Here is a 21,127-nt window from a genome sequence, read left to right on the forward strand (position 1 = left end):
TAAACTGACAGGTCTTTCAGTGGGCTAATTATTGAGCCTGCTCTTTGGTTCACTGACAGAAATTGCTTGTTTGTGGGAAGAAAAATATTTGTGCATTGCTTTTTCCACTACCGCTATTTCTATCATCATAAATAAGAATCAATAGGCCATTTCAAGTAGCATATGCTCACCACCATTTAGCATCTGAGTGTCAGCTGTATGCAGACTAAGCAGCAGTGCCCCAAACTCCAGGCTGAGGAGCAAAACCCAACAGACAGGAAAGCACTTCGGATTCAATAAGACAGTGTATATGTCTGTGTGAGCAACTCGAGGGCAAGAGTGGTCCATTCCTTGTCTCTGTATCTGTAGCACAGTGTCTGGCACAAGCTGGGCTATCCAAAATGAATAAACCAGTGAACGAAGGATGACTGAATGGATGGACGGAGGAATGAGGCAAAAGAAGGTTTTAAGATGATATATGGAACCAGCTGGATTTCTTGGCTGGGTCAGAGGATGTTGTTTTGATAAGGGCAGTTATCTACAATTCATGAGGGAGAAATGAAGGCCAAGACATAGTGCGAGTTGAGAGGGAGCCTGCCTTTGGTGAGTAGCTCAACAGCACAGAGCCAGGTCCCCACAATATTCACCATCAGACCTCCTATGGAAGACAAGAAATCAGAATGACAGCGTTAAGAAAATCAGGCAAGACCTCAAAAGAAAAAATTCTCCACTGCCAGTAAGAGTCTTGCTGAACAAAACAACGTCAGGAAGGGAATGATAAAGAAAAGATAGGGAAAAAATGAGGTGGTGAGGAAGAGTGGAACAGGAGTTCAGCCAGAAGCCTGAGGGGGGAAATAGGTGTGTGAAAAATGTGCCAAAACAGCGAGATGCGAGGAAGACCCACTATTTTCAAGGGAGGCTGTGGGTGTCTGGGTTGTGAGGACTGGAAAGGCATTAAGGCTGAGAGGAGATCAAGGGAGGGAGGGAGAGAGGGAGAGGTCAGATAAACGTCTATAAAATAACACCCATCACCACTGATAACAAGTATAAAAGAATCCTTTTTCCTTCTTGAGAAAGACAAAGGGAATTTTAAGTAGGATTAAGTAGTAGTAGCTTTCAGAACTCAGCAGCTCTCAGAAGCAATAATAACTACATAAATAGCTAAGTGGATGGTAGGAATTACTTCACTTTGGAATTTGGCCAGCATATCAAAGTTAACAGTAACATCGCATCTTTTTGAAAGCTTTCCTGAGATTTCAGGGGGAAAACTCATCTCAGAAAACTGCACCGAGTTAATCTTAGGAAGAGAATGCTCCTCACTGCTTGAAGACATTCCATCTCCTGAAAATTGTAAGACAGAAGCCCCATCCTGCTGGGAAGCACTCTCTTATCCATGTAAATACATCGCCAGTATCGTCCCCAATGGAAGCAAATAATTACATTCACAGAGTACTATCACCTAATATAAAATTTTACTCAAAACATAACCCACAAATGATGTTTTAATGCAGCAAAAAGGGCCCTGTAGATATCCCACTTCCACAGAGTTCCCCAACTTTTTGACTCATTGTGGATGATTAAAATGTGAACCTCATAAGGCCAAATTTTGAAACATCACATCTGTATACATTCACTTATGAATTAGATGGAGTTGGACAATATGGAAATATAAACAATATTTCAAGCCCTGGACACCTCTACTCATGATTATCCTGTAGTTTTTTTCCTCTTAAGTACATTTGACCACTAACATGCTAAATCATCTTCTTTCCTCCCCAAAACCAGAGATGAAAACTGAGTGTTGACAGTAATTTGAGGCACAAATATCTTTTCTCACCATCTGGAAACATTCATGTGTTACTGTTTTTTTAAAAAAAATTAAATTAGAACATTGCATTATTTATTTTCTACCCAGAGACAAGTTATTTCAGTATCACCCACAATGGAATTTGCGTGAAAATCTGTTTACTGACCCTGTTCCCTAAGGGTACCCTTGCCCTAGCACTTGGAGTAAACATCATTTTCATTGCACTAGAAATAGTTCTAATTGGACAGATTGTCACAATTTTAGCAACACCCAAATAAATCAAAGGAATCTGAAGCAGACATGCCACCAAATCTGGGTTCTACCACAATCCAGTGCAGTATTTATGCCTGAAAGAAGTATCCAGTATATACCATCTACAGATGCTAAAAGGACATCTACATATACCAACGTTTTTGGAAAATATGAGTTTAGAGAAACTGGTTATTCTGAAAACAGTCTGTTAAAAAGTTGTGTGATTAGTTAATAACTAATTTCATACCAATTTTATTATACATATTAAAAAGAACTGAGTTCACCCCTTTCATTAACTGGTAGATTTTCATTAATATGGTCTAAACAACAATAGGCTATGAATGTGAAGATGATCAAATAACAATGGAATTCAGAATTAAGCACAGTGTAAAATATATGGGAATGAAAAGCACAGAAGGTATTTATAAGTAAACCCTCCTTTCAAGCCCATTATTCCTTAACATGCTCCCTCCTCTCCAATAAGCTGGACCTCCCAAATGTCCTTCACTCATCTCCGTGCCATATCATACTCGACGCTTTTGCCCTGCCAACCCACCTTTTCCCTCATCTTGGATGAATTTTACAACTTGAACTTATAGTCATACACGTTCTGAACTTCCTTAATATCTACGTCCAAATTTAGCCTTTAATTATGGGATTGTTTCCCTCTGCTATGTAAGTGTATTTTTCCCCAACTAAATTACATTATTTAAAGATGACACCTTCCTCTTAATGCCTCTCCCTAAAGTTTTTCTCAAGACCCCGCTCCACATTTAATTTCTTTTTCTCTAGTTGTTCCTTGTGAATATTATATATTTCTGGAAACACTCTTAAATGTGCCCCATCCTAAAGAAATTTCGGCAAACTTGCTTCTTTCTCAAGTTCTCCCACCATATCTACTTTCTTCCTCTACCAAACTTCTTGGAAAAGCATTCTTTCCTCTACTTCCTCTATTCTGGGTCTGCCTCAAACTCTCCCAATCTGAGTCTCTATCCCATTTCTTATCCCTCAGCCACACCTTTCTGCAGCACTGAAGCTGCATGCACCCCATCTTCTCTCCTGGAGACTGAAGCAGCTTTGACTCTCAGTTCATCTCCTTCCCCAAACCTGCGACATTCAGTTTCCCTTCCTGGCTCCTCCCCTAGAGTCTTCAGTTGTCATCTCTCATCTCTGCTCAATCTCCTATGGCAATTGCTTCTCTGCTCTTATCTTTAACTTCCAGGTCTTCATCTCCTGTTCTCTCTGTATTTTCAGTGCTGAACTCTCTGTGGGGTCCCAGACCTTATGCTGCCACCTGCTGGGCAGTTCCATGGGGCTATCTCAGAACCAAATTCAAATTAGTCCCTGTAAATCTACAATTCATTCTGTCTTCTCTGTTAACTAATTACATCACCATTTTCCTAGACCTAGCTGGTAGAGATTTAACATTCAGAACTTCCATCACTTAGCACCACCTCCAGCATTAATCACTCACCCTGTACTATAAATACTACCTACTAGGACTCCTATCCTCTGGATTGTGCCCTAACTTTCACCTCCTTGTTTAGGCTGTCATTGCCTGTCTGTACTGGATGGGTCCTGACTGACCTTTCTCCTTTCTCTCCCCTAATCTCCAATCCTTACACTTCTACGAGAGGAATCTTCTTGAAACAGGTATCTGAGCAATGCCCTAGATGAAAAGCCTCAAGTAATTCTACCCTACAGTAGGATAAAGCCCAAACTCCTCAGCTCTGGAACTTCTAGAAAGAACTTCAAGACCTTGCATGACTGGCGCCAGATCATCGCTTTAGCCTCATCTGCCATCACTCTCCCTCTTACTCACTATCCTCACTCTCACTCACTCTAGCCTCCCTGAAATTTTTTTTTTTCTCTATGTTGAACAAAGGAGGTTTGCCCTAAATTCTAGAATGGGCTGCCATCATATCTTCACATGGCAACAACTTCTTGCTGTTGAGGTCTCATCTCAAATGTCACCTCTTTGGCGAAGCATCCTCTGACTGCACAATCTAATTGCTGCTCTTCCTGCCAATACCACCTGGTCACCCTGTCACATTTACTCTGTTGTATTTCCCATAAGTATGTTTCAGCATCTGGAAGTCTCTGTTCATTAATGTGTTTACTTATTTAGTGTCTGTCTCCTCACACAGGAATGTAAGCTTCCACAAGCACAGACCTTGTCCCCTTTCACTCACCCCAGCTCCTGGAACAATACCTGGCACGCAGGAAGCCTGGAGTTAGATCCATCCACAGCTAGCACCTATTTTCACATCCCCATCCTCACTCTGTTTATATATCTGCTCCAACATTTGTCATATTACATCTTTTATTTGAACATCTATGTCCAAAGGAAGTGAGTAGAAGGAAAGGAGGACAACAAACTATGCAGGTGAGGGGATAAAGCATATGATTATAAAATTCTCACTCAAGTTTTATAGTATTCTGAGTAGAAGATTTATGCACCTTAAAATTATCTCTAAGTTTTATGGCTTTTTGTTCATGCTATAAAGAGTATTCTTTAAATTTCACTTTCCATGTGTTAGTTAGTAATATATGTTATATAATACATATATATTTAAAAATGGATTAAAAAATGAATATTTATATTGACCTTGTATCTGTGGCCTTGCTAAATTTACCACTTGGTTTTAAGCAATTTTTAAAATCCATTAGCGTTTCTATGTACACAATCATGTTATCTGGAAATAAAAAAGTTTCATTCTTACATTAAAAAAATGCACAATATCACTATTATTTGTAAACACAAGATATATAAAGTAAAGCATCAAAAAAGTCATAGGTGCTAGAGTTACCCAGGATATAGGGGACAAGAGTTTTACAGGGGACATGGGTTGAAATAGGGAACACAGCACTGTCTTAGAACAATTTATCATGATCCATCACCCTCACTACATTTTGAGCTTCTGCAGAGCAATATCATGTCTTGCTTGTTTGTCTATATCCCACCAAACCTAATAAAGTGCCTTGCCCAAAGTAGAAATTCAATAAATGTTTTTAAAATAGAATTGAAATATCCCAGTGGTGGACACATGGCATGTGTTAAATAAATACTTGTTGGTTGACTGTAAGAACCAATAAGTACACCTAAGTTTGCTGAATGACCAGTGTACTCTCAGCTCTGCTGAGAAACTATAACAAGAGACAGAAGGAAATAGAGATACTCTCATCATTATCCGCATAGAAAAACTTCATTTCTCAGGTGGTAATAAAATAAATGCACCAAGGAAACATTTAAGTGGCTACCTGTGCATTTCTTTATATGACTGTTCCTTTTTCCATGTGATCCTAACTTGCATCCAAAATTCTCCTCCCAAAATTCTGCAAACCACACATTTCTTCGATTATTGGCAAGAGTTCGGCTTCTGAAGTATCGATCAAACCCTATTTTAAAGAAGAATGGTATGATTTTAATATTCGTTCAAAATCAAAACCAAATACTGTCAGAGCTTTTGAATGGATGTTATGCTATGTTGTGATCATTGCATGAAAAAAAACCCAAACCAGGGGCTGGCCCCGTGGCCAAGTGGTTAAGTTGGCGCGCTCTGCTGCAGCAGCCCAGGGTTCGGATCCTAGGCGCGGACGTGGCACTGCTCGTCAGGTCACATTGAGGCGGCATCCTACATGCCACAACTAGAAGGACCCACAACTAAGATATACAACTATGTATGGGGTGGTTTGGGGAGATAAAGCAGAAAAAAAAAACCCAAACCATATTAACAAATGAGGGAGAGCCAATAGCCCAGAAATAAGGCTTCTCTTATCACAAAAGCCAAGGACAATCAGTGGACAATATCTCCACCCCACCATTCACCATTCAGGCACCTGGGTCTGGGGATGAGCATCACTGGAAAGCCTGTCATTAGTGTTGTCCTCACAACCTCTCCCTCTCCTCTTCATCTTTTGGCAGCAGTGACCAGTGACCTCATGTTGAATATTCAGAGCCAGCTCAGACTTTTCTTTTTTCTTTTTTTTGAGGAAGATTAGCCCTGAGGTAACATCTGCTGCCAATCCTCCTCTTTTTGCTGAGGAAGACTGGTCCTGAGCTAACATCCATGCCCATCTTCCTCTACTTTATATGTGGGACACCGTCTTAGCATGGCTTGCCATGCAGTGTCATGTCCACACCCAGGATCCAAACCAGCGAACCCCAGGCCACCGAAGCAGAATGTGCAAACTTAACCGCTGCACCATGGGGCCAGCCCCCAGTTCAGACTTTTCTTATTCTTCTCTTTTTCTCCTAGTAGAGGTCCATATTCCTGGTTTCTATGCTTCTACCTGCCTCAAAATTTATCCGTTCTGTATGTTCCATTTTCAGCTAATTCAATAAACTAATCAGTACTAATTTAACCTTATGAAGTCATGGACAATGAGCTAAAGTGTCAGCCTGCTCAGGTAACCACCTCATTGAACAGAGACCACCTAGAAATAATGCCTTACTCCAAAGGATAATAGGAAAGGTAGGAATTTCAGTTACTGTCAAGACCATTGGAAAAGATATTTGGGAGACAGATTGCCTTTCAGAGATGCTCCACATTTTTGCTGTTGTATTTATTTATCCATAGGGTCAGCCTAGCATCATGTCTTCATTTTCTATAAAGCAAACCCTCTCCCTCCAACAATGCTGTAATCATCATATATGCCCATGGAAATATGCAAACTTAGAGGGCAACATCATAGAAATATTTAAGGCCAACTATAATTCCCTTTCTTAAAAAAAAACTAATAGATACTCTTTCTTAATAAAAAAAAATATGTTGGGTTAAATAGTTACTGTTTTGGCAATTCTGCCATCAGAGCTAAAAATTCTATCCAGAGTCAACAATAATAGGTGCATTTCATCATACGCTGCTACTCTGGTTTTGCCTTTGAGTTTTGATTCAGCTGGAATGAAACAAATTCCCTATGGTGCATCCTTACCATCAATTGATGTTCTTTTGGGCAAAATCGTCACAGCCCCTTCTGCAATCTCCTCCTGTTGATAAACGGGTGCTATTTTAGATCCCCAACTATCTGAGCCAATCCAGAGAAAATGCCCACTTTGGTTTAATTTTTTCGCTGCTTCCAATATCCTCCTATAGGAATAAAAAGAAATAAAACATACTACATTTATCAAGAAACACTACACTTATTAATCTTACAAGACTGGCGATATCAAGTTATTTACACTCAGTAGGTCACTGTTAAGCAATTAGTCAGTCATTCTAATCGCCCGAGTCTTATCATCTCCTAAGGAAACGTATTGGAGACTTTAACTCCAGCACCTGTTAATTAGCCTCATCCTTCACCTCATTCACGTCATTCTGTCTATCATCCTTATTTGTCTCATTTCTTTCAGTCCCTAGGTTTTCCCATGTAGGCATTTCAGACTGAGAAACGAGAAGGCTGTTGTGCCTCGTGCAGCAGAAGGTAGGCTATAATTGCATAAGAATATTGCAATTCCTGTGAAATCTCACAAGATTTTACATTGAACATGAAATATGCTAGAAAAAGGATGTGGGCTGCAAATCTGATCCCACATAAGGAAGAAAAGTAATCAGAACCTGATGTCATCTTCATTAGCAAACATAATCACTGCCCGAGCATTAGGTGTTTCTAGCAGGCGTTTGATGATCTTTTCAAATTCTCCAGGTCTTGGTTCACGTGGGATTTTCTGTGATTGAGCAATGCAAACACCACCTATTAAAAAAGAGAGAGAGAGAGAGAGGGATTCAGAAAGGGCATTTGTTTAATTAACCAACTTAATTAAGTTAGCTACTGTATAAAAACACATGATTCAGGACAGGATATTGTTCCTCAAAACATCTGTCATTCTCACCTAAAGCAACCATGTTTATTTGCATTATAATATATATATCAAATAAATTACATCAATTACTTAATCATACATCAGGATTGGTTTTTCTCTCCAAGTTTAAACGTTATTTTTGTGGATGTCTATAAGAAAACTAAAGAGTGCAAACTGTGTGATGAGAGTCAAGGGGTAGGAAAAAGGGCTGTTTTTGGAGCTGGCCCCGTGGCCGAGTAGTTAAGTTCGCGCACTCCGCTGCAGGCGGCCCAGTGCTTCGTCAGTTCAAATCCTGGGCACAGACATGGCACTGCTCATCAAACCACGCTGACATGCCACAACTAGAAGGACCCACAACAAAGAATATACAACTAGGTACCGGGGGACTTTGGGGAGAAAAAGGAAAAGAAATAATCTTTAAAAAAAAAAAAAGGGCTGTTTTGATTCATTTAACATAAGTCAAAGGACAAGTGCCTGGATTAAAAAAAATGATGAATATCTCATGTAGGTGAGACTACCTATTAAACAGGAAGGTACTTTAGCTACTTTTATTAGTAGACCTCCTTTAAAATTAATTTCATTTTATAGCTCATAGTATTGCAGCAAGATTCTTATGTATCAGCATAATATGTTATGAGACAAGTGGTCTTCAAGACTCTTTGAGACACAGGCAAGTCCCAAAGATGCAACCCTGAGTCGACATATGAAAATCAAAATGGTCGAAATCCCATCCCACTATCACAGTAAAGAAAGAAAGAACTCTTCTTTTGGCTTCTTCTAAAGCAATGAGAGATCAATAAGAAAAGTTTATAAAAGATCTTTGCCATTTGGCTGGGACAGAAAGAGAAGCAAGAGGTTTCCTCACTTGCAGTGGAGGAGAGAGATAACATATTCTAATACTGGAAGAAAAAGCAATATTAGCAATATGTTTCAGTACCATTCTGATTTAAACAGGCTTTTTTGAGTCAGTTGAGAATTAAATCACCATTTATAGCTTTGCTTCAGTAGGCAAAGGCATTTTTACTTCCAAACAATTGGCAATGCATTCAGTCACCCAAATGTTTCTGGGTGCCATTATACGCTACACATTGGGCTGGACACTGGGAATGCACAGTCTAATCCAGAAGTTACCGTCTAGTCTGGGAGATAGGCATTCCAATAAACTATCATAGAACATGTAATAAATTTTCGAATTAAGAGGGTATACCATGTAATGGCAGCACAGAAGAAGGAACTAAAGTGATTGAGAAAGCTAAATTTGAAAGGGCAAATATACATCCATATAGGGACAAAAGTGGGACATTTCTGGTAGAGGACAAGGTATGAAAGAAGGTTGCTTGATCATGGCCCATGGTAAGGACCAGCTGGGGTTAAGGTTAGAAAGAACAGCAAGGCTCAGCTTGAGGAGGACTTTGTTAGACATGCCAGATAATATGGACTTGATCTTTAAACAATGGGAACTCATTGAAAATTCATAAGCAGGAGAATTACGTGATGAGCTTTATACTTTAGGAAGAAACCTCAAGTAGACAAAAAAAGAAGAAACATCTAGTAGCCATACAATGGGTATCCAGTGTGTTGTTAACAGACTTAATATGTGTAGCAATAATGTATGACTAACAAGTGCTAGATAGAGTATTGAAGGCTTAATTTTCATTTAACTTAGAGTACTGTCAAAGTTATCCCTGAAATAACAACACTCTTACTAACCTTACCATACGCTCTTCAGGAGTGGGAATTGCCCATAATCCACAGCCTGAGCCTGTAGTTAGCTGCCCTACTGATGTGCCATTGATCGATTCATTCTTTCAGTAAATATATATTGAGTGTCCACTGTCTTCCAGACTCTGTGTGGGGGCTGTGAATGCAATGGTGAATAAAATAGACATGATCTCTGCCTTCACAGAGTTCAGGAACATTGTAGGTGAAACAGGCTTAATGCAAAACAAAATAAAATGATAACCATGCAATTATAAATTATGACAAGTCCTAAGAGGAAGAGCATGGGTATTTAATTTAGATTGAGGTGTGTTCAGGAAAAACCTCAGTAAAATGGTGTCACTTAGCTGAGGTCAGAAAGAAGAAGAAAGGGAGATAATAGTATAAGAGAAAGCAAGAAAGAGCCAGCAGAGTTAACAAATGAGGGGCAGAGAAGCGTGTACAAAGATGAGAGGTAGACAGAGGCCAGGTCAGGCCTGACTGTACAGGGCCTGTGAAAGATTATGAATAATTAAACTTAGCCTCCTCACTAAGTATTTCCCTTTCTTCAATCTTTTGGTAGCCCAGAGGTGTATGTCTCGTCTATGAACGTTGCATTTCATGGAAAACAATGGATGAGGATCGCTGAGGTACAGGGCAACCTGGAATGGAAAGAACAGGAGGCAATGAGCCCAGTTAGGCAGTTACTGGGTCAGGCAATGGGAGGTGATGAGTAAGACAATGTTACTATCCGGAGGGAAGCAGATGGAGCTGTTAGAAGGTCTGCGTTAGAATCAATGGGGCTTTGTACTGTTTTTTCCGTAGTTGACTGACATATGATTGGCAAGCACAAATTGTATACATTTAGGTTGTACTGACTCGCTCTAAGTAGTGAGGTAGTGGGAAACTACTAAGCATGACTCTAAGGTTTTGGCCTTCGTGATCAGTTTATGTAATGCCCCCATTTAACAAGTGGGAAAAGCAGGAGGGTGAGCAGGTTTGTGGGGGAGAAAAGAATGGTTCTGATTCAGGACAGGTTGTGTTTGAAGTATCCAGGGAACATCTAACTGCAAAAGTGGGTCTGGAGCTAAGGAGAGGGAAGGGAAATGTAATCAGTTTTGTCAGGTGCTGACACGTGACAAGTAGGTGAAGTGTTGGGAGTGAAGCAATCACTCAGAGGGAGTGTTTAAATCAAGAATAGGAAAAGGTGAATGATAGAGCTCTGAAAAACCACTAGCTTTGCAGAAGAGGCTAGTGAATGAGACTGGAAAGGAGTGATCACCTATTTTGAGGAGAAAACTTTTGAGATAAAGTCTAGAGGAGAGTTGAAGACTATGCATAATGTCTTTAAAAATCAAACAAACAAACAAAAAACTATGGTGAGTGGAAGCTTTAGGTAACTGTAGAAATGTCAGACGAAAACCGTAACACTCTCTAGGGAACAATAGCTGTTTCAAAATATGACAGCCCTTTTAATTAAATTGCTATGATTACCTAAGCATCCCATTAAAGTCATGCCATAGCCTAAGGATCATTCTGGGATTACTACTGACTCCATAGCCAGAAGAAACGAAGGCTAGAAAAATTTTATTAGGACCATTACAGATGAGGCAAACAGGCAATCCAGACATATGGTTTAGTCTGAATTCACTGATTTATTCATTCCCTAAGGATCTATTGAATATTTTGTTTGTACAAAGCTGTTAGTTAGGTTGGACTTTTACATAACCTCAATCCATTTCATATTTTTTTATTCCTCTACCTCACCTTATATCTGTCAGCCTGGTCAATTTGTATTTTCCTGGAAAGAGGGACTGCACAATTAATTTATTCCAGCTGAACACACAGAGAAACTGCTCTGCATGGCATTTTGCTGTTTGATGCCTTATGGATATTTTATTCATTCACGGACTGTATTACTTCTCAAATGATTGGATTTAGAAGATTAGGATTCTTTTCTTAGCCCTGAAACTCATTCACACTTCTTTTCTTCACATCAGTCAAAAAGTCAGACAGTTAATCCATTCATAAGCACTCAGGTCTACTATGTTTCAGGAGCTACAGACATTCAAAGATTGCCTGTTCTCAGCAGTCTTATAAGTGAATGACAAGATGTACACACAAGAAAAACCAGATAGGGATGTAAAGTTATCTAAGGTTGAAAGATAACAGCATAAGATGTATCAAAATGCAGTAATAAATGGCGTCATCCCCCAAAACAGTCCTATGACTTCATAAGAAGAAGAAGTCATCATATACTCTTAGAGAGTGGTTAAAACACCAGTGAAATTTAGTCAAACATCCAGGCTTAATCAAAGATATTTTTTCCTACAATACTTGTTATCTATTGTTTTAATTTTTAAGGAGACTCTCTGATTTGATTTAGACTCCTGGGGTAGGTAGGAGGAAGAGGAGCTGCCCTCCATCAAAGAAGATGATATTGCATCTATTTTTCCATATCTCACTCTGAAAGAGTACTTACGGTGTATAAGTCAAGGGACACTTACTTTCCTATTCTGCAGCTGTGCCCAGGTCTGCAAGAAGTAATTTTTAAAGCTTCGTGCTTAGGAAAAGAATGTTGTATGCAGGAATTTATAATTGGCTGCTTTCTAAAATTTCCCATCTGATTTCTTTGCCTGTGTAGGTTTCTCTTATTTAATGATAATTAAAAGATCATTTGTTAAACTGAACACTTTAAGTATACTCTACAACACACACGATCACTCCTGGGCAGTCTCATTCGCTCTATGATACCTCGCTGGTCCTACTGGCAGTACTCTAAGGTTGGTATTAGCACCATATTTCTGATGCGGAAACTGAGAAACAGGGGTATCAACAGCTAGCAAGAGCCTGGAACCCAGATTCAAAGCTAGATCCATCTGACTCCAAGTCTAGACATTTTCCATCATCCTGCCCGTCCATAATTGACTATACCTGTTGCTTAATGTTTTAGCAGATAAAAATGATTGACAAATAGGATAAAGCAAATTTAAAGACCCATTTAAAAAACCCAGCAGGTTGCCCCTTATAAATCTAATGGATAGCTACACAAATACAGTACTTCTACTGAGTATTAAGAACTTAATTAAGATACTTAGAACTCCTGCAGATTATAGAACTGACAAACTTCTTCAGTACATAACCAGTCTACCCTCAAAACTTTCCAATTGCTTTTATCACTTTATAAATTAAAAAAATGAATAAATTTAAAAATCAATTAAAAAAATATAACAAAATTAATTATACCTCAGTAAAGTTTGTTAAAAATTATAATGCCAAAAAAATAAAAATATATAGATTTTTTTAAAGCCTCCTATAAAACAAAACAGCAACAACAAAGAACGTTACAATTGTCCCTGTAAATTATGTCCTCAGGAAGACTTTCCTGAGGTCTCTAGTGTTCCACTTCACCTTTGCACTGTAGCAACCACAATAATTGTATTTTTTTAATTTTGTTATCTTTTTTTTTTCTCACCATAGACTATAAGCTCCATGACTACTGAATCTTGTCTTTCACATTTACCATCATAGCACCATCACCTAGCACTGTGCTTGGTACACAGAAACTTGAACAAATATTTGTTGGATGAAAAAATTCAAGACCTGTAAGAGGTATTGGTGGTATAGAGAAAAGAAATGAGACAGTCTTGCCTTCAAACACCTCTCAGTCAAGTAAGGAAACAGAACGATGCATGTAAATAAATGTTTAAAAATAAATGGCATAAAAGAAGTAAAAAAATTTGGACCATGACAACTCAGAGGAAGTTGCCACTGAAATGGGCTCTGCCTTCCAAAATGGTTTTTATCAGAGTACTATGAAACAGAATATCACCTTGGCCTTACTTTATTCATCTGTAGTGTGGCACAATAATTGACTTTTATTGATACCAGAGCAAATCTGTAAACAATTCCACTCATAATTTTTATCTCTTTAGAAAGCCAAGACTCATGGATGAGTAGCCTGAGGTCTCCGGTCTGAGAGATGAAAAGTTTATTCGTATGCGTTGGTTTGCTAGTGCAGAAAGATGTTGGAGTGAAAAAGAAAACAGACTTGGTGTCAGAAGACCTGAGAGTGGGTCCTGTATGACCTTGAACAAGTCTCCCATCTCTCAGTGTCCGTATCTCTGTGACAAGGTTCATAGTAACTATCTCCCAAGGGCATCAAGAGAATTAAATTAAAAAGAGTAAAATGATAAAGGTCTATACAAACGTGGTACATTATTATTGTTAATAGTATAACAATCATGACCAGAGAAGCCTCATCACCAAGCCTGAGAGGAGAGATAGTTGATATTCAGATCTACAACGTGGGATTGTTAACAGATCATATTCTTGAACCCTTGTGCATTCTTTGTATAATATTATCAAACATCCTAAATTATAAGAAGTGCTACTTACCCACATGTCTATGCCACTAAATGACTAGAGTTCACTTTTCACCTATTATTAGCCATCATGATGTGACTGGGGCAATTTCAATATGAGAGAATATGAGAGATTTCAATATGAGCGAATGGGAAAAGGTACTTACATTCTCCGCCCCAACCCCCTCAATTCCTACCCTAAGTACCCAAGTCTCCTTTCAAAGGGAATCCATAAGAATTTCAAAAATCTGAGTTGAAAATTAGAATTTAATTCTTTAAAAGAATAATAGTATGGTAAAAATTATTAAACTATTAATGGTGTCAACTATTAAGAAGCAAAAGTTGTTGTGGAAACAACCACATGTTCTGTTTCATTTAAACATTTGCCTATTGATTATTAACAGGCTGGACTCTAAAGCCTGAGACAATACTGTTGCAGGTTGGGCTCCCCAGGAAGCAGACCCCCAGAAAGAGTTTGAGACGCATCATATTCACCCTTGGCCTCCTCCCTATAGAGAGCCAAAGAAGGAAGCAAGGCTGGGCAGAGGAGAATTCCAGCTGGCTGTGGCCCAGTGACAAATTCCCAACACCCCAGGGAGCATTGAGACTAGAATGGTCTCCAGAGGTGTTCTGATTTAGTTCAAGAAGCCCACGCTATTATACCCCTACATCAATCAGTCATTGGATGTGGGCCATCCTGGTAAGAGGGGAAGAGACATTGGCAAGGCAGCACTCTGCAGACTTCAAGGCAACCCTTCAAGGCAAAGGCAACAGGTCCTTCACTGGATGGGGATCTGAAGGAAGACTCATCATATATACAAACTAAAATTTATAGAGAACAAAGATATTATATCTCTGAAATGATAGTGCAGTCAAATAATTAATAAAATTTTATTGTTTAAATTCAAAACTCCTCTTCAGAGGGGACTATTGCACAAAGAAAGCCAATCTATACAAACAGTACAAAATGGGAATTGTAGCCAGCTCAATAAGAGAACTAAGATCATAAAACTCCCTGGTATTTCAATAGAGAAGTTTTGTGAAAGCAATCTGAAAAGATAAAGAACGGTGTTGTTGGTTGTTGATTATTTTTAAGAATAAAATCTCTATTAATAATGTAGAAGGAGAAAAATAAATCAAGAAACGGTGTCACAGGACCAAGTTCCAACTGTGATGGAAATAGAGGAGGATTAAATTATTAGGAATGAAATTATGTACAAAGCTATGTATAGAATATTAAATATGATTTTTTTAAACAATATGATTATTAACAGCGTCTCAAGTTAGTTCACAATTTCAAGTTAGGTTCTAAGTAAATCAGATCAAATTTTTGTTTGTATAACTTGTTACATCTGCATGACAGACTTTGGTTTTGGTGCATAAAAAATCAACAAAATTACCATTTTTATCAATTGTTAAGGAGAATGACTAGACTATTGGTAAAAATGGTTGGTCAAAATTCTTGGTTGATCATAAGAAATTGCCTATAATTGACCATTTTTGACCTAATAAAAATGTAATCTAGTCAGTCAACCATTGCTTATTTTTCATGTATGCACCTTCAGATAATAGCAATGAGCAAAACCAAATAACCAGTTTTTGTTTTTCCTTAAAGAAAATAGAAACACACAAACTCTAAAAAGTGTCCAGATCCCAATTCCAATTCCTGTGGGGGAGAGCTTTCCTCCTCACCATCCAGAAGTTCTCTGGATACCAACTGGGTGTCCTACAATTCAACTCAATTCTGACACTATCTACCCAGAGACAGTGTCAGATTCCACAGGTTAAGGCCTCAGTCCTATGAGACTGGCCGCTCCCCCCTCACCATGGACAGCTGCCAGTCACATGCCCAGGTTGTTACCTGTACTTCTGACCAACTGGCTATAAGTCAGAGGTTCCCAAGACCTCCTCCTTAGGTTTGATTAATTTGCTAGAGCAGCTCACAGAACTCAGGCAAACTCATTTACTCACTAGATTAGTGGTTTATTATAAAAGAATATAACTCAAGAACAGCCAGATGGAAGAGATGTATAAGGCAAGGTATGGGGAATGGGCACAGAACTTCCATGTCATCTCCAAGTGCAACACTCTCTTCAAATCTCCATGTGTTCACTAGCCTGGAAGCTCTCCCAACTCTGTCCTTTTGGGTTTTTGTGGAAGCTTCCTTACATAGGCCTGATTGATTAAATCATTGGCCATTGATGATTGAACTCAATCTCCAGCCTCCCTCCCCTCCCCAGAGGTTGGGATGTGGGATTGAAAGTTCTGACCCTCTAATCACTAGTTGGTTCTCCTGGCAACCAGCTCCCCACCCTTAGGTTATCTAAGGGCTTTCCCAAAGGCACCTCATTAACATAACAAAAGACACCTAAATCTCTTTCACCACTTTGGAAATTCCAAGGGTTTTAGGAACTCTGTGCCAGAAATGGGGGAAAAAGATCAAAAATATATTTCTTATTATAAATGACAACTCTCCACCCTAATTACCCTTGGCATCATTTCTTTCCATCTTTCGGGAAACGTAAGTAAAATAACAATTTGGCCTGATGTAATTGGTCCTTTAGTGGTAGTTGAGTAAAATTTGTTCTAAGGTTCAAATAAGTGTAATCACGCCTCTTGTAACAGTATTTTCACCTCCTTATGTGGTGTACAACTGGGACTTAGCAAAAAGTGAACAGCATGATGAAAGTGTGTACATTTGTCAGCTTAAAGTGCACTTTGTGAAAGAGAAGATTTATCTCGCACATCACAATAAAGAAAAAGTGTTATCTTTAACAACATGGATTAACAGCAAAATTGCACTTAAACCTGTGCTCATTCTCCCCCACCCCAAACATTTTATGCTTTTTCCTCTATCAAATGCCATGTGGACTCTTAAAGGGACTCTGAAAAGCAATAAAATGAGGGAGTGAAACTCCTGGTACAGAAGAGGCATGGAGCCAAACGCTATTCCCCTATGTGTCCCCTGAAAAGTGGCAATAGGGACAATCCAGTATGAAAAGGACTAGCATAGAAAGCCCCTCTCCCGCCCCTGATCTGATGATCGGCATCATCAGATGCTGATGCTCTGGAGATAGATTGGGCTGGGGTATGTTCACAGGGTCAGCGTCCATACATACTAGGCGTTCTAGCTCTGCCACAATTCATCAAGATCCAAACATCTGCTCAGAGGAACAGAGTGGTATGGTGGTTACAAATGTTGCCTCTGGAGCTAGACTTCCTGGCTTCAGATCCTGGCCCTTAATAGTTATGTGATGCTGGGTAAGTTATGTGACTTTTCTGTGCCTCTGCCCCTCATCTGAAGATTGAGGGGATGTTAGTATCTTCCAAATGGGTTATTGAGAAGGGATTAAATAAGCACTCAACAGATTAATTTATTCCTCAGAAAATACATGTTAGTTGTAAATTGTTTAAAACCAAAATTGACAAACCCCAAACAGAAATGGTAACCCACTTTCACCAACAATATTCACCCATACTATTATTTCTAGACACTTCAAATTTCATTCCCCAAATGCGCACAGGATAATAACTCTTAGTAAGAGTCCAGTCAATGGGAATGTTAACTGCAGAAGATTCTACAGTTTGAAGAGAAACTTGTGCTCACCTCAGGCCAGAGCTAAACTTCTGAGGTGTTGTCTCTTCGCACTCCTGAAAACTGGAAATGTCTGGGGAAACGTGGATACGATAGGTGGGGAAGATTCAGGGAAAGAAAGAAAGCAAGAAAATAAAAGAAGGAAACCAGGAAGAGGAGAGAGTGGGAAGAGAAATGATGTGGGGGAATAAAGAGAAGAGGACAGGAACAAGAGCAGAAACTAGAGAGCCAACCATTGAAACCAGAAGGATCTTTGGAGTTGGGCAAAAAATGGATTCTCTGCAGGGTCAAGACAGCTAATGTGGGGTTAGGAATGGTTGGAGAAGGAGCACTTGACTGGGTTTAAGTAAGTTTTACTAATGTGTTGTCTGTATTTGTATTTATTTGGATTATTTTATGAGTACTATTTTTGCAGTGTTTTGGGATTTTGATTGTGCTTTGTCTGTCTGTTTGTTTTTGCCATTTCAAAGTAGCTGCCCAGATACTGAGGCCAACAACATGACAGGAAGGTTTCAAAAGATAAAACTAACTCCCTGTAAATGCTCAAATGCCCAAGATGAACAGACTCTCTGAGACAAGAGAAATTTCATATTTTCCAGCCCATTGCCCAGGAAAACCATTATGCCAAAGACTATTGGAATCAAAGTGAGCATTGTTTAAATTTCTTTTCTAGTCCAGAATAGGTAAGAAATTAGTATTGGACTTTGAATTAAGCCCATTATAGTTACAGATTAGAAATTAGTAATTCAGTTACAGATTAGGAATTCATTACAGAATTACATCCATTAAATTAGTGAGGGGGAGGGAGGACATTCGTGGCATCTACCCTTCTTCAATCTTCTAATACATATTTATTGAGAACCTACTACATGACAGATGCTTTTTAGATACAAGCAGATAGCTTGTGAACAATATAGAGAGGGCCCCAGACTTCGCAGAGCTCACATCCCAGTATATCCTTAAAGTCTAGTGAAGTTGATATCTGTGGGCACTCATTGGATGTGTGTGTGATGAATAAGTGAATGAATAAGAAGCTCCTATTTCATGATATAGTAGAATGATCTAATAAAGAGATAATAAGCCTATCCATATATTAAAAATACCATCATTCAGAAAAAGGCAAAGCATCTTTTATCTACCTAAATACGTATCTACACATATATAATGTGAAAGTCATTTCCAAATACCTTCTGCAAATAGGACACTCTCAACAGTATCCCAACAGCAGTTAGCAGAGCTTGCAAACCATGAGCATTCTTCTATCCAGCACCCAAGTAACATCTTATTCTACTTATCGGCATTACCTGAATTCTGCTATATTTTGGCTTTCAACCCGTGGTCTTTACTCAAAGCAGCACTTTCAACAGGTACTCAGAGAGGGCTGACATTCTGGATTTAAGGAGGAAGGAACTGAAGCTAAAAGATCATTATTATTTTAGGGAAATAACTCTTTAGAGCAAGCATTGCACCACAACCAACGTACTAGTAGTAACTAAACTAGGAAATGGACTTCAGAGAACAAAACTAAGCACCAAAAGCACTTAAAAACTCAGTCTTCAGGCAAATGCAAGTACTTGTAGTGTTTCTCTAGGTAATGCAAGATCATTTTCCACAGCAGGATTTGATCTATGTGTTTGAGATGTAAAAAGGTTAAAAATACAGTTATATATTTAACTTCTTGGATTCAAATAGAACTAAAAAGGGAGGAGAGTGAACAGACATGTTTTTGATAACAAGCCATCTTACATTTAAATCATTTAAAAAACTCTTTTTTTAAAAAAATTTTAACAGCTTTATTGAAGTGTAATTGATATACAAAAGAACTGTATTTATTTAATGGATACAATTTCATGAGTCTGGACATACATATATACCTATAATACTATCACAAAAATCAAGGTAATAAATGTATCTATCATCTCCAAAAGTTTCCTTGTGCCCATTTTGTGTGTGTGCGTGTGTATGGTAAGAACACTTAACATGGTATCTACCCTCTCAACAAAATTTTAAGTATGTAATAGTGTGATGTCACTTCACATAACTGAAACTTTATACCCATTGAACAACAACTCCCTATTTGCCCCTCCCTCTAGCCCCTGGCAACCACCATTCTACTCTCTGCTTCTATGAATTTAGCTATTTTTAGATATCTCATATAAGCAGAATCATACACCATTTGTCCTTCTTAGACTGGCTTATTTCACTTAGCATAACGTTCTCCAGGTTAGTCCATGTTGTCACAAATAGTAGGATTTCCTTCTTTGTTAAGGCTGAATAACATTCCATTGTATCTATATTCCACATTATCCCTTCATCTGTCAATGGATATTTGGGTTGTTTGCATATCTTGACTATTGTGAATACTGCTGCAGTGAACATGGGCATATAGATATCTCTTCAAGATTCAGATTTCAGGTTTTTTGTATAAGTACACAGAAGTGAGATTGCTGGATTACATGTTAGTTCCATTTTTAATTTTTTTGAGGAATCTCCACACTGTTTTCCATAATGGCTGTACCATTTTATATTCCCACTAACAGGGTACAAGGTTCCAATTTCTCTACATCCTTGCCAATACTTGTTCTGTTTGTTCATTTTTTGTTTGTTTGTTTGTTTTTGGTAATTGCCATCCTAAAAGGTGTGAAGCGATATCTCATTACAGTTTTGACATGCAGTTCCCTGGTGATTAGTAATGTTGAGTACCTTTTCACATACATAGTAGCCATTTGTTTGTTTTCTTGCGAGGAATATCTACTCAAGTACTTAGACCATTTTTAAATTGGGTTATTTGTTTTCTTGCTGTTGAGTTGTAGGACTCATTAAAAATAAATTTTGGACTAGATTTTACTCAAAATTAGAGGACGATTGGTAACTTGAGATACAAGAAACCCCTCATACACAAAAGAAATTAACTCTGTTACCTTTTCCTTAATGAAAAATCAATTTTAGAACAAAGAAAATAATAAAAATAATGACATATTGAACGCTAGTTCACCCTGCTTTAATGTCTCTTTTTACCCTCATAATATCTCAGTTCTATTGGATACATATGGTAAACTTTATAAACTTTTTATATTGAAGAAACTCTCCCCAAGATCACACAGGTAGGAAGTAGTCAAGTGCAGACCTTGTGAACTTAATCCTAAAAGCCAAGTATACTCATTGCACATTGCTATTACATCTCAATAATTGTCTCCTTGGTCATTAAATCTCCCCAATACACATAATTAAACACAGCATCAACAGTAAGGTAGTATAATCAAAACATGAACTCCAAAGTTTTATACTATCAGGACTGAATAATTTAGAAAAATGCTTTTTGGTTTAGTTCAGGTTGGGAAGGAATTTTATTCATTAACATCCTCTCAAAAGAGTGTCCTATACGCTTCTATTCCCCATAAACCCAGGCATGCCCACCATCATTCACAGAGCATTAACTGAGCTCTTATGACATGCTGATAGCTTTGTTGGAATCTAGAGTTACAAAAATGAATAAGAAGACACAGTCCCTGGTCTTGAGAAACTCACAGTAAAAAAACACAATATGTAAACAAATATTTCAACTTGGTGTGAGAAATGCTATAATACAAGGTAGCCTAGGAACATGGGACCAAGAGAATGGAGTTGAG

General features: G+C 38.4%; 1 protein-coding gene across 10 annotated transcripts in view; it reads right to left on the reverse strand.

Annotated features, from left to right (window-relative positions):
* The window catches only part of GRM8 (glutamate metabotropic receptor 8), a 718,262-nt gene that overhangs the window by 396,668 nt on the left and 300,467 nt on the right, over positions 1-21,127 (reverse strand). For all 10 annotated transcript variants that reach the window (XM_070616524.1, XM_070616523.1, XM_070616520.1 and 7 more), the window contains exons 4-6: positions 7,597-7,732; positions 6,974-7,128; positions 5,300-5,437 (exon numbers count right to left, since the gene is read on the reverse strand). In XM_070616524.1, coding sequence (XP_070472625.1) covers positions 5,300-5,437; positions 6,974-7,128; positions 7,597-7,732 — 429 coding nt within the window. The remainder of the gene's footprint in view (positions 1-5,299; positions 5,438-6,973; positions 7,129-7,596; positions 7,733-21,127) is intronic.

This window comes from Equus przewalskii, chromosome 4, assembly GCF_037783145.1.
Source record: "Equus przewalskii isolate Varuska chromosome 4, EquPr2, whole genome shotgun sequence".
Lineage (NCBI taxonomy): Eukaryota > Metazoa > Chordata > Mammalia > Perissodactyla > Equidae > Equus > Equus przewalskii.